The sequence below is a fragment of the Hyla sarda genome, chromosome 12 (assembly GCF_029499605.1).
Source record: "Hyla sarda isolate aHylSar1 chromosome 12, aHylSar1.hap1, whole genome shotgun sequence".
Classification (NCBI taxonomy): Eukaryota; Metazoa; Chordata; class Amphibia; order Anura; family Hylidae; genus Hyla; species Hyla sarda.
In genome coordinates this window covers 24,308,471-24,322,890 of record NC_079200.1, presented here as the reverse complement: position 1 = coordinate 24,322,890, position 14,420 = coordinate 24,308,471, and the positions used below count along the sequence as shown (strand labels likewise).

At 41.2% G+C, this 14,420-nt stretch overlaps 1 protein-coding gene across 3 annotated transcripts in view; it reads right to left on the bottom strand.

Annotated features, from left to right (window-relative positions):
* TNS4 (tensin 4) overlaps window positions 1-14,420 on the bottom strand; it is a 79,246-nt gene that overhangs the window by 6,650 nt on the left and 58,176 nt on the right. For all 3 annotated transcript variants that reach the window (XM_056547908.1, XM_056547910.1, XM_056547909.1), the window contains 8 exons: window positions 13,922-14,313; window positions 13,746-13,832; window positions 12,650-12,757; window positions 7,038-7,130; window positions 6,592-6,669; window positions 3,031-3,099; window positions 2,022-2,190; window positions 1,867-1,935 (listed from right to left, as the gene is read on the bottom strand). In XM_056547908.1, the coding sequence (XP_056403883.1) occupies window positions 1,867-1,935; window positions 2,022-2,190; window positions 3,031-3,099; window positions 6,592-6,669; window positions 7,038-7,130; window positions 12,650-12,757; window positions 13,746-13,832; window positions 13,922-14,313 (1,065 nt within the window). The remainder of the gene's footprint in view (window positions 1-1,866; window positions 1,936-2,021; window positions 2,191-3,030; window positions 3,100-6,591; window positions 6,670-7,037; window positions 7,131-12,649; window positions 12,758-13,745; window positions 13,833-13,921; window positions 14,314-14,420) is intronic.

The following is a 14,420-nucleotide window of genomic DNA, read 5'->3' as shown; positions in this document are numbered from 1 at the left end:
GTTATATGATCACTTGCTTCTGTTTTAAATGGAAAGAGGTGTAAATATAAATGTAAACTGAACCTTATTACTGCCATTTTGGAAAACTGTTCTAACTGTTGGACACATCTAGTCCTTCCTCAGTACAGTGCTCCCTCAAGTTACAATATTAATTGGTTCCGGGACAACCATTGTATGTTGAAACCATCGTATGTTGAGACCAGAACTCTATGGAAACCTGGTAATTAGTTCTGAAGCCACCAAAATGTCATCCAAAAAATAGCAAAAAGTGAGGATTAAAGAAAAATAAGTAGATAACTAATACAGATAAAGCAAATCCTTACATATAAAAGTAAGAAAGATCTGCTGGGAGCTGTAATCACTGTGTATTTCAGTGTTTCCCAAGCAGGGAGCCTTCAGCTGTTGCAAAACTACAACTCCCAGCATGCCCGGACAGCCAAAGGCTGTCCGGGCATGCTGGGAGTTGTAGTTTTGCAACAGCTGGAGGCAACCTCTTTGGGAAACACTGGTCTATGTAGAGGACAGGAGCTTCTTCAGGGTCCTGTATAGTACACAGTGTCCTAAAAAAGGAAAATGGAGCCGCCCCCACCTGCTGTCCAGAGGAGCAGCTAACCCTGGTACAGGTAAAGAGAACAGAACATGTAATACCTCCCTGTACTGTAGGGGGCGCTACCAGACACCAGTCAGTGCATACACTTCAGTAATACAGGTAAAGAGTACAGAACATGTAATACCTCCCTGTACTGTAGGGGGCGCTACAAGACACCAGTCAGTGCATGCACTTTAGTAATACAGGTAAAGAGTACAGAACATGTAATACCTCCCTGTACTGTAGGGGGCGCTACCAGACACCAGCCAGTGCATACACTGCAGTAATACAGGTAAAGAGTACAGAAGATGTAATACCTCCCTGTACTGTAGGGGGCGCTACCAGACACCAGTCAGTGCATGCACTTTAGTTATACAGGTAAAGAGTACAGAACATGTAATACCTCCCTGTACTGTAGGGGGCGCTACCAGACACCAGTCAGTGCATACACTTCAGTAATACAGGTAAAGAGTACAGAACATGTAATACCTCCTGTACTGTAGGGGGCGCTACCAGACACCAGTCAGTGCGTACACTTCAGTAATACAGGTAAAGAGTACAGAACATGTAATACCTCCCGTACTGTAGGGGGCGCTACCAGACACCAGGCAGTGCATACACTTCAGTAATACAGGTAAAGAGTACAGAACATGTAATACCTCCCTGTACTGTAGGGGGCGCTACAAGACACCAGTCAGTGCATGCACTTTAGTAATACAGGTAAAGAGTACAGAACATGTAATACCTCCCGTACTGTAGGGGGCGCTACCAGACACCAGTCAGTGCGTACACTTCAGTAATACAGGTAAAGAGTACATAACATGTAATACCTCCCGTACTGTAGGGGGCGCTACCAGACACCAGTCAGTGCATACACTTCTGTAATATAGGTAAAGAGTACAGAACATGTAATACCTCCCGTACTGTAGGGGGCGCTACCAGACACCAGTCATTGCATACACTTCAGTAATATAGGTAAAGAGTACAGAACATGTAATACCTCCCGTACTGTAGGGGGCGCTACCAGACACCAGTCAGTGCAAACACTTCAGTACAATACAGGGGTTTTACCAGTGAATGCCCATTCTGATTGGTCGGTTCTTCCAGCCCTTGACACGTTTCGCAGATTCCATAGCATTGTATGTCGAGTCTGGTTTCAAGTTACAATGGGCCAGAAAAGATCATTGTATGTTGAAACTATTGTATGTTGAGGGATCACTGTACTTGTGTGATCGCTTCCCTTTCTTTCATACCGTCATGTTTCTCAGACCACTTACTTTCTGTGCTCGGGATCCACGCTACAAAAGCTGAGGGTTGACACCGGATAGTGACGTCTGAAGAATACTCTGGAAAGAGAAGGGGAAGATTCATCAGTCTGACCAATCACGAGAAACGGCAATAATGAAAAACACGAAATTAGGGAAATTCTTACTTGCGTTGGATATCAGTCAAGGTGACTCCTTGGTCTGCGGCCTTGAAGTTCACGATCGTCGGCACAATGTGATCTGCCCTCTCAAAAATGGTAGTCACGGCTTTCTGGATGGCACTGGAGCCTGTCAGGGTCTCTGTGCTCACCGAGTTCAGATACAAGACGTTGCAGGCTGGAAGCAATACATAAAATAGGTTACTTTTAAGAAGCTCGCTGACATTAAAGGGGCACTCTGGCGGAAAACAATTGGTGCAAACAATCAACTGGTGCTAGAAAGTTAAAAGGGTACTCCGCCCCTAGCATCTTATCCCCTATGCAAAGGATAGGGGATAAGATGTCAGATCACGGGGGTCCTGCTGCTGGGGATCTCCGCTGTGGCACCCCGCTATCATTACTGCACAGAGCAAACTCGCTTTGTGCGTAATGACTAGAGATGAGCGAACTTACAGTAAATTCGATTCGTCACGAACTTCTCGGCTCGGCAGTTGATGACTTTTCCTGCATAAATTAGTTCAGCTTTCAGGTGCTCCCGTGGGTGGAGAAGGTGGATACAGTCCTAGGAGACTCTTTCCTAGGACTGTATCCACCTTTTCCAGCCCACCGGAGCACCTGAAAGCTGAACTAATTTATGCAGGATAAGTCATCAACTGCTGAGCCGAGAAGTTCGTGACGAATCGAATTTACTGTAAGTTCGCTCATCTCTAGTAATGACCGGTGATACAGGGGTTGGAGCATTGTGACGTAACGGCGTGATGGCCGCCACGCCCCCTCCCATAGATTTGTATTGAGGGGGCGGGCCCCCTCAATACTTTAACTGTGTGGCACCAGTTGATTTAAAAAAATAGTTTTCCACTGGAGTTCCCCTTTAAGCTGACAATACTAGACACAGCCTATGAGTAGCACTGTTTATAGAAAAGCAGATCCTTGTTATGTAATACTGGACAACCTCTGTAAATGGGGGTTCTATGAATTATCACCCCCATGGTCACATATTTTGGGTCCTTCCACTCACCTGCTGAATTTCTCAGCTCACAAGCACCTTCAGGGGAAGTGTCGGGGCTGCTGTCACTATCATTGTGAGCTGCATAAGGAAAATATTCAGGTGTCATATTCAGAATACAATTCTTTGTTTCCCAGTTGTAATACCACACACAACCCATGCACAAGAGTGGCACTGTTTCTGAAAGTAAGCAGCCGTGTCTTTTAATCTCATCCCTTTAAATTATTACCAATAGAGTCATCATATTATTGAATCTTTTTGAAAGTGAGATTATAATTATCTATCTTTCTTATCTATCTATCTATCTTATCTATCTATCTATCTTATCTATCTATCTTATCTATCTATTTTATCTATCTTATCTATTTATCTATCTATCTATCTTATCTATTTATCTATCTATCTATCTCATCTATTTATCTATCTATCTCATCTATCTATCTATCTATCTATCTATCTTATCTATCTATCTCATATCTATCTATCTTATCTATCTTATCTATCTATCTCATATCTATCTATCTTATCTATCTATCTTATCTAACTATTTATCTATCTAGCTTATCTATCTAATCTATCTATCTTATCTATCTAATCTATCTATCTATCTTATCTATCTAATCTATCTTATCTATCTATCTATCTTATCTATCTATCTATTTTATCTATCTATCTTATCTATCTATCTATTTTATCTCTCTATCTATCTTATCTATCAATCTTATCTATCTATCTTATCTATCTATATTATCTATCTATCTTATCTATCTATTTTATCCATCTTATCTATCTATCTATCTATCTTATCTATTTATCTATCTATCTCATCTATCTATCTATCTTATCTATCTATCTCATATCTATCTTATCTATCTATCTTATCTAACTATTTATCTATCTATCTTATCTATCTAATCTATCTTATCTATCTATCTATGTTATCTATCTATCTATTTTATCTATCTATCTATCTATCTATCTATCTATCTTATCTATCTATTTTATCTCTCTATCTCTCTTATCTATCAATCTTATCTATCTATCTTATCTATCTATCTATCTATCTTATCTATCTATCTTATCTATCTATCTATCTATTTATCTTATCTATTTATCTTATCTATCTTATCTATCTATCTTATCTATCTATATTATCTATCTTATCTATCTATATTATCTATCTATCTATCTTATCTATCTATCTTATCTATCTATTTTATCTATCTATTTTATCTATCTATCTATATTATCTATCTATCTATCTATCTATCTCATATCTATCTAATATTCTTGGTCTATACAGAAGTGATAATGGGTCTATGACATTTTTCATTTAGAATATTGTCATGTCATATTCGCGAATATCGTTACTATCTATCTCATATCTATTTATCTATCTAATTTTTGTGATGATATTCGATCTCCAGTCTAAGGCTGCATGCACACCACGTTTTTGCTATACAGTTCCCGTGTACATTTTCAAGTTAAAAACCGTATGGAACCGTATATAGAAAACCGTATGCATTGACTTAACATTGTAAACCGTACGTCAAACGCATCATCCGGTTTAGTCCATTTTGCGTCTTATACGGTTTTGTACAGTTATTTACCTGTACCCAAAACTGTAGTCTACCAAGTTTTTTGGTCCGGGTGAAAAAACGGATTAAACCGTATACGTTTTATTTTTAACATGGGAGTCAATGGGAACTGTACAGAACTGTATGTGCGTACTGTTCCATCCGGTTTTCACCATACGGTTTTTGACTTTGCACAGTTTTTTTTTCTTGGAATTTCAATCAAACAAGTAAAACTTTATTCAAAATGGAGTGAAAAGTTAAAAACGTATACGTTTTTTTGGTTAAAAAAAACTGATGCAACCGGACATCATTTTTCAAACTGTATACGGTTTTCAACCGTATATGGGTTATAATTTGTACACACGTTTTGATACAGTTTAGTCAGGTTTTGAGGAATCCGTTTTTCATCAAAAACCTGATACGGGAACTGTATTGCAAAAAAGTGGTGTGAATGCAGCCTAAGGCTGGGTTCACACCACGTTTTTCAAATACGGTTACTGTATACGGTTTTCCGCTAAAAAAACGTATGGCAAAAACCGTATGCAAGCGTATGACTCCAAATTAAAACGTATACGGTTTTTCCCCGTACGGTTCTATCCATTTGCATCAGTTTTTGCCAACGGTTTTGCTATTTTGTTGGAATTAGTTTTCCAGCAATTTAATAAAGTTACTATTGTTCTATTGAAATTCCAATCTGCGCATGTGTCAACTCCAAAAACGGATTAGAAAAACCGCGTGCAACCGTATTCTGAAATTCTGTGTACGGTTCTCATAGACAACAATGTTAAAAGAACCGCATACGGTTCGCATACGGTTTTCCAACCGGAGGCAAAAACGTGGTCGACAGCGTTTTTGAATAATCGGCAAAACCGTATCCGAGGCAAAACGGATGCAACCGTACACAACATTTGGAATACGGTTTACAATGCATTCTCTATGCATACGGTTTTGGATACGGTCGTATACGTTTTTTGTGGAAAACCGTATAAGGTTACCGTATTTGAAAAACGTGGTGTGAACCCAGCCTAATACGGTAAATAGTATTGGTGCCTTCTATAGACCACAAGCTGGAAGCAGCGAGGGATGAGATCACTGTGATGTGTTCTGTGGGGAATTTTTTTTTTACAAATATTCGTAATTGCGAATATATAGCGCTATATTCGCGAATATGCGAAATTAGCAATAAATACAGTGGTCCCTCAGCATACGATGGTAATCCGTTCCAAATGGACCATCGTTTGTTGAAACCATCGTATGTTGAGGGATCCGTGCAATGTAAAGTATAGGACAGTGGTCTACAACCTGCGGACCTCCAGATGTTGCAAAACTACAACACCCAGCATGCCCGGACAGCCAACGGCTGTCCGGGCATGCTGGGAGTTGTAGTTTTGCAACATCTGGAGGTCCGCAGGTTGAAGACCACTGGTATAGGAAGTTGTACTCACCTGTCCCCGCCGCTCCGGACCGTCACCGCTCGTCACCGCTGCCTGGGATGTCGCCTCCCATCGCTGTCGCCGCGTCCCTGGGGTGTCCCCGACGCTCCGGCAAGGCCTCTGCTTCCCCGGCATCCTCGCTCTCTCCGTCGCCGCCATCACGTCGCTACGCACGCCGCTCCTATTGGATGACGGGACGGCGTGCGCAGCGACGTGATGACGACGATGGAGAGCGCCGACGATGCAGGGGATCCCGAAGAGGACGCGCCGGAGCCCCGAGGACAGGTAAGTGATCGTCAGCGGACCACACGGGGCACCGTAAACGGCTATCCGGTGGCAGCTGAAGCAGTCTGCGCTGCCGGATAGCCGTAAATGCGATGGCCCCGACATACAAAAGCATCGTATGTTGATGCTGCCTCTGAGAGGCCATCGTATGTTGAAATGATCGTATGTCGGGGCCATCGTAGGTCGGGGGGGGGGGATGTCACTGTATTCGAATTGCGAATATTCGCGCTCAACACTAATTCTAATCTGTATTTGCAGGGATAATAATTTGTACATACCTCTAGGTGGAACAAGTAGTTTGCAGGGTAAGGATAAGGGGGTGATGGTGTGCTGGTATACCAGTGCAGGAAGACTTCCTACAAATAAACATAAGGTATGATCAGAGAGGTGGTCTAGAGAGATGAGCGAACTTACAGTAAATTCGATTCGTCACGAACTTCTCGGCTCGGCAGTTGATGACTTGTCCTGCATAAATTAGTTCAGCTTTCAGGTGCTCCCGTGGGCTGGAAAAGGTGGATACAGTCCTAGGAGACTCTTTCCTAGGACTGTATCCACCTTTTCCAGCCCACCGGAGCACCTGAAGGCTGAACTAATTTACGCAGGAAAAGTCATCAACTGCCGAGCCGAGAAGTTGGTGACGAATCGAATTTACTGTAAGTTCGCTCATCTCTAATGGTCTACATCAACACGGTGTACTGTAAAAACAGGTCACATTCGCACTCACCAAAATGTGGCTCCTCTGATGCTCCTTTCACGTGAACGCCTTTTGCAGACGATTCAATCAGGAAATGTCGGACAAGTTCATTGGTCACATTACCTGTTAAGAAAGCAAGATAGTGTTTTAGAGGAAAGGAGTCCACGCCAAAATATGGCGCCTTTCTCAAAGTGCTATTCCTAGGAAACTGGGGCCTAGTGGTGGTCTCTACTGTTCCATCACTTTGCAGCATTTGTGGATGGTGGGAACATTGGCCAGTTTCTGCCAGGTTATGTGCTAATAAAGGGGTCCTCCCGTGGAAAAAATAATAAATAAATATATGTATATATATATATATATATATATATATATATATATATATATTTATTTATTTATTTTTTTCTAATCAGCTGGTGCCAGAAAGTTAAACAGATTTGTAAATGACTTCTATTAAAAAAATCTTAATTCTTCCAGTACTTATCAGCTTCCACAGGAAGTTCTTTTCTTTTTTAATTTCCTTTCTTTCTGACCACAGTCCTCTCCACTGACACCTCTGTCCATTTTAGGAACTGTCCAGAGCAGGAGAGGTTTTCTGTGGGGATTAGCTCCTACTCTGGACAGTTCCTAAAATGGACAGAGGTGTCAGCAGAGAGCACTGTGGTCAGACAGAAATTAAATTAAAAAAGAAAAGAACTTCCTCTGGAGCTTACAGCAGCTGATAAGTACTGGAAGGATTAAGATTTTTTTTTCTAGAAGTAATTTACAAATCAGTTTAACTTTCTGGCACCAGTTGATAAAAAAAAAAAAATAATAATGTTTTCCAGTGGAGTACCCCTTTAAGGCCTGGAAACCCCATTGGGGATTTACAGGGGGTCCTGAATGGTTACTTCTTTAAAGGGGTACTCTGCTGGAAAACGTTTTCTTTTATATCAACTGGTGCCAGAAAGTTAAATAACTTTGTAAATTGCTTCTATTAAAAAATCCTAATCCTTCCAGTACTTATCAGCTGCTGTATGTTCCACAGGAAGTTCTTTTCTTTTTGAATTTCCTTTCTTTCTGACTACAGTGCTATCTGCTGACATCTCTGTCCATGTCAGCAACTATCCAGAGTAGGAGCAAATCCCCATAGCAAACCTATCCTGCTCTGGACAGTTCCAAAAAGGGACAGAGGTGTCAGGAGAGAGCACTGTGGTCAGACAGAAAGGACATTCAAAAAGAAAAGAACTTCCTGTGTAGTATACATCAGCTGATAAGTACTCGAAGGATTAAGATTTTTTAAATAGAAGTAATTTACCAATCTGTTTAACTTTTTGGCACCAGTTTATTTGAAAAAAAAGTTTTCCAGTGGAGTACCCCTTTAAAGCTGGACTCATTTCCTACAAACATGCAGTAGAACTGAATTATAGTAAACATTTGCTACTACTCAATTGCTGACCCAATGTTCTATAGCTCATGGTTTAGTGTAACAATGATTTCTGAGAAAGACACATTCTCCCGAATTCTTAAAGGGGTACTCCCGTGGAAAACTTTTTTTTTTTTTTTTTTTTTTAAATCAACTGGTACCAGAAAGTTAAACAGATTTGTAAATTACTTCTATTAAAAAATCTTAATCCTTCCAGTACTTTTTAGGGGCTATATACTACAGAGGAAATGCTTTACTATTTAGAATTCTCTGATGTCATGACCTCAGTGCTCTCTGCTGACCTCTGCTGTCCATTTTAAGAACTGTCCAGAGCAGGAGAAAATTCCCATAGCAAACATATGCTGCTCTGGACAGTTCCTAAAATGGACAGCAGAGGTCAGCAGAGAGCACTGTGGTCATGACATCAGAGAAATCTAAATAGTAAAGCATTTCCTCTGTAGTACATAGCCCCTAAAAAGTACTGGAAGGATTAAGATTTTTTAATAGAAGTCATTTACAAATCTGTTTAACTTTCTGGCACCAGTTGATATATATAAAAAAAAAAAAAGTTTTCCACGGGAGTACCCCTTTAAGAGTAGTTGGAGAAAGGATTTCTGTACTTCAGTAGGTGAAAAGAATTATGAAATTCCAGGACATGAATGGGTGAGGCAACGTGAGTCACCTACTATGGTGAACAATAAAGTCCTCAAACTTTCACCATCCTAGATGTTGGGTGACTAATGTTATCTGGATGTATGAGGACAAATTAAGTCATTTTTGTTATACTTTACTTCAAAAGAAAATAGACAGAGCAAACATCAAAGTGAAACATAAATCGGTAACTTCAGATGAGAAATATGAGGAAAGATGAAGATAAGGAAGGATACACTGGTGATCAAAGTTCTGTTATTCTGAATTCCTGCATATGCAACCCAAAGCGTCCCATGCGTAACTGACCTACGCCAAAACTAAGAATACATCAACGAAAAAGTGCGTTCAAAGGTCATCGATGAAGCAAAACTTTATTAACATGAATGCTATGACAAACAAGACAAGGATAAAATCACATCAAATAGAAAGTGCTAGAAATTGGGGCTATGCACGCCACTAGTAAATGTGCTTAAAGGGGTATTCCAGGCCAAAACTTTTTTTTATATATCAACTGGCTCCAGAAAGTTAAATAGATTTGTAAATTACTTCTATTAAAAAATCTTAATCCTTCCAATCGTTATTAGCTTCTGAAGTTGAATTGTTGTTTTCTGTCTAACTGCTCTCTGATGACTCAGTGTCCCGGGAGCTGTGCAGTTCCTATGGGGATATTTTTCCCATGATGCACAGCTCCCGGGATGTGATATCATTATTGAGCAGTTAGACAGAAAATTTTAGAAGCTAATAACTATTGGAAGGATTAAGATTTTTTAATAGAAGTAATTTACAAATCTGTTTAACTTTCTGGAGCCAGTTGATATATATAAAAAAAGTTTTTTCCTGGAATACCCCTTTAAATATAAAGAAAAACTTGGTGCGTTTCGGTCCCACCAGGACCTTCCTCAGAATTTAACAGGACTGGTGCGGAGGAGAATGTAGAAGAAATGGGCAAGTGCCGTGCAAAAGGTGCGGTGAGTTGTGCGACCGAAGTCACGGAAGCAGAATGCTTCCGTGACTTCGGTCACACAACTCACCGCACCATTTGCACCTCACTTGGCCGTTTCTTCTACATTCTCCTCCGCACCAGTCCTGTTAAAGGGGTACTACCGTGGAAAACTTTTTATTTTTAATCAACTGGTGCAAGAAAGTTAAACAGATTTGTAAATTACTTCTATTAAAAAATCTTAATCCTTCCAGTACTTTTTAGGGGCTGTATACTACAGAGGAAATGTTTATCTTTTTGGATTTCCCTTATGTTACGACCACGGTGCTCTCTGCTGACCTCTGCTGTCCATTTTAGGAACTGTCCAGAACAGGAGAAAATCCCCATAGCAAACATATGCTGCTCTGGACAGTTCCTAAAATGGACAGCAGAGGTCAGCAGAGAGCACTGTGGTCGTGACATAAGAGAAATCCAAAAAGATAAACATTTCCTCTGTAGTGTACAGCCCCTAAAAAGTACTGGAAGGATTCAGATTTTTTAATAGAAGTAATTTACAAATCTGTTTAACTTTCTTGCACCAGTTGATTAAAAATAAAAAGGTTTCCACGGGAGTACCCCTTTAAATTCTGAGGAAGGTCCTGGTGGGACCGAAACATCAATTATGTATGGACTGTGAGTATTAAAATCCTTTTGCATCTTGCATTTTAAGAGAATTGGTATTCTTATTTGGGCACCGACAAAAAGGGAGTGCCATATTTTGTGCACACAATAGTACATGTGCAACATGCAAAATGCAGCAAGGTATAACAAATAAGCTCGCTACTCCTTTTAAGGGAGGGAAAATAAAGTGCACTACTCCTTTAAGAGAGAGGACATAACAGCAGCATAAATAAAGTGCATTGTAGGAGGTAAGTAAGCCATCCTATACTTAAAGGGGTTCTCCGGTGCTTTAGACATCTTATCCCCTATCCAAAGGATAGAGGATTAGATGCCTGATCGCGGGTGTCCCGCCGCTGGGGACCCCCGGGATCTTGCACGCGGCACCCCGTTAGTAATCAGTCCCCGGAGTGTGTTCGCTCCGGGTCTGATTACGCTCGACCGCAGGGCCGGCGGCGTGTGACGTCACGCCTCCGCCCCCGTGTGACGTCACGCTCCGCCCCTCAATGCATGACAGCTATCACGCCCCCTCCCATAGGCTTGCATTGAGGGGCGGAGCGTGACGTCACACGGGGGCGGAGGCGTGACGTCACACGCCGCCGGCCTTGTGGTCGCTGGTAATCAGACCCGGCGCGAACACACTCCGGGGACTGATTACAAACAGGGTGCCGCGTGCAAGATCACTCCCACGATCAGGCATCTTATCCCCTATCCTTTGGATAGGGGATAAGATGTCTAAAGCACCGGAGAACCCCTTTAATTGCAGTAGTATAGCAGCAGTAGTGGAATAAAGTACATTTGGTAGAGTATACAAGCTGATCAATCCTAAAATAAGCATAAGTGCAAAAGGGTACAAAATGTAAGCATGTAGCACACTGGTTACCAATAGTGACAGCAAGTGCAACGTGCAGGCCTCCAACACCCAACGTTTCGCTCCAAGGCTTCTTCCGGGTCGTAGTATTGGCGTGCATAGCCCCAATTTTTGTTAGATTCCACCATAGCACTGTCTATTTTATGTGATTTTATCCTTGTCTTGTTTGTCATGGATTTCATGTTAATAAAGTTTTGCTTCATCAATGACCTTTGTACGCACTTTTTCATTGATGTATTCTGAACTCCGGCATAGACAAAGACGTAAAGGGGTACTCCGGTGGAAAACTTTTTTTTTTTTTTTTATCAAATGGTGCCAGAAAGTTAAACAGATTTGTAAATTACTTCTATTAAAAAATCTTAATCCTTCCAGTACTTATTAGCTGCTGAATACTACAGAGGAAATTCTTTACTTTTTGGAACACAGAGCTCTCTGCTGACATCATGACCACAGTGCTCTCTGCTGACACCTCTGTCCATTTTAAGAACTGTCCAGAGTAGGAGAAAATCCCCAAAGAAAACATATGCTGCTCTGGACAGTTCCTAAAATGGACAGAGATGTCAGCAGAGAGCACTGTGGTCATTATGTGTTCCAAAAAGTAAAGAATTTCCTCTGTAGTATTCAGCAGCTAATAAGTACTGGAAGGATTAAGATTTTTTAATAGAAGTAATTTACAAATCTGTTTAACTTTCTGGCACTAGTTGATTTAAAAAAAAAAAAAAAGTTATCCACCGGAGTACCCCTTTAAAGGGGTTGTCCAGCATTTTAACACTTATCCACATGACAAGTGTCTAATTTCGGGAGGTCTGACCCCGTGATCTCTTGAATGGCTCTCCTTATTTATGGATTGGGGCGACAGCCCCTCTCCATGCATTCTCTATAAGTGTTTTAGAGATACTAAGGGCTGTACTATACTATAGTTTCAGGGGAAAGCATTCAATTTAATATGTAATTTTATCATTATAATTCCTGCCCATATAGGAGTCCAGTGAGTGGTCCTGAACAGGGATTGGAAGCTGTTTTGGGAACATCCCTAGAGAATCCCCATTGATTAGATCCAATTGATTGAGGAGCTAAGACTACTGTATCTAGCCAAAGTGGATACATAAATGCAAACTCACCTGATGGCGCCCCGGGAGCTTTTACTGCCAAACCAAAGCATCCGCGGTAGGAAGTACTGTCTCGGATTATAAATGTTCCAGGCTCTTTGTCTTTCAGTAATTCAATAGCTGTGATTTAATGATATAAAGCCTGAGATTAGATTAAATTAGTAATTTCTTTGGTTGTTCTAACATTTATGACGGTAAAACTGCTCCACCAATAGCCAGGACCGGTTCCGCCTATAGGCAAAATAGGTAGCAGCCTAGAGCGCTGTCTTGATGAGGACACCACTCTGCCCACTGCAAGAAAGTTAGTAGCCAGCATCCAAAGCACCCGACGCTCACCTGAAGCAGCCACCCAGCTAGCACCACCGTCGCAACCCCATAGCCCCCCCCCGGTACCATAATAATCTGCATTGTTTAGCCTGCTGGAGGAGCGCAGTGCCAACTCTGAGACCAGACAGGCAGGTCCTCACATCGCGCGCGCCTACATACATCTGCCCCATGAGGAGGAGGTTTGCTACAGTGTGTCACCCCAGTAGTAAGTTGGGGCATGTCAAAGGGTGGAGCCAACTGGTGGGGTCAAGAGGCGGCCAAATTAGCTTTCGCCTAGAGTGGGAAAAATCCTTGCACCAGCCCTGCCGATAGCACTATCATATATTCATGCACTGTTCTGAATGAAGCCAGATAAAGTCTACAAAATGAGACTGTCTAAGGAAGTGATCACCACTTAAAGGTAGCCCTGCTCTCTTCAATGATAGCCATGCATCAAAGGTAAGGACCAAAAAGGTCTTGAATGATGAGAAATGCTATGGTCATCATGCTTCTAAGTAAACTTAGGACAAATTAGGACATATTTCAAAACTCTAGTTGACTTTTTCTAAGAAAAACTTAATCATGGACTCGTCACCTACACATAAGAAATATAGCCCTGGTGGGGAAGTGTCACAGGGCACTATTCCGCTTTTTATTCACCATTCACTTCCTCTTTTCCTAGTATTTTGTATGAACAGTGCAGAATCAAACTTTCAGGCAGTATTACAACTTTTGAAATGAGAATTCATGATCCTTTAGAAGACGATTCATTATACTGTAGAAGATGCAAGAGGTAGGTTACCTTGGTCTCTCGTGAAGTTGGGTTTGAACCATTGCTTGGAGGTGTCCATAACAAACTTCATGCCTGGCTGCCCATCTTTCATGTTACCTATGTAAAGAATAAAAGTATAAAAAACATAGAAATCTCCACTATTGATGGAATGGAGCATCAACAAAAACAGAGAATATGTCACTCACTATCTGTACATGTTGGGATTGAGGATTCAGATGAGGTTTTGTTGAAACTTGAAGACCCTCTTCGCTTGTTTCCACCATGCAATTGTCTAGAAGATTTGGGAGAGATGTCCTCATTTTCTGGGCAGTGACACCCATTGACTAGAAGAATGGGGATGTCCATAGCGGAGTTGTTGACTGACGGTGGACAACTATTGGCATGACTTTTTGTAGAAGTATGAGATGTCTTAAAATGGCCAAAGCTGCCATTGTGGTCAGAGTAATTTATATGTGGGGCAGGTGACATGTTCACAGGGCTGAAAAGGTTAGAAAATGACCCCTGTGAACCAAATGGACTTTCTAACAATCTAGAATGAAAGTGGCCATCAGTATCATCATATTGGAGAGAATGGGTGCTGTTGGAACAAAACAAAGAAAACAATGTAGTTATGGCTATGAAGTGTACTACTAAAACAGGGAGTTTTGGAACATGCGATTCAAAACATGAATCATTATCATTTAA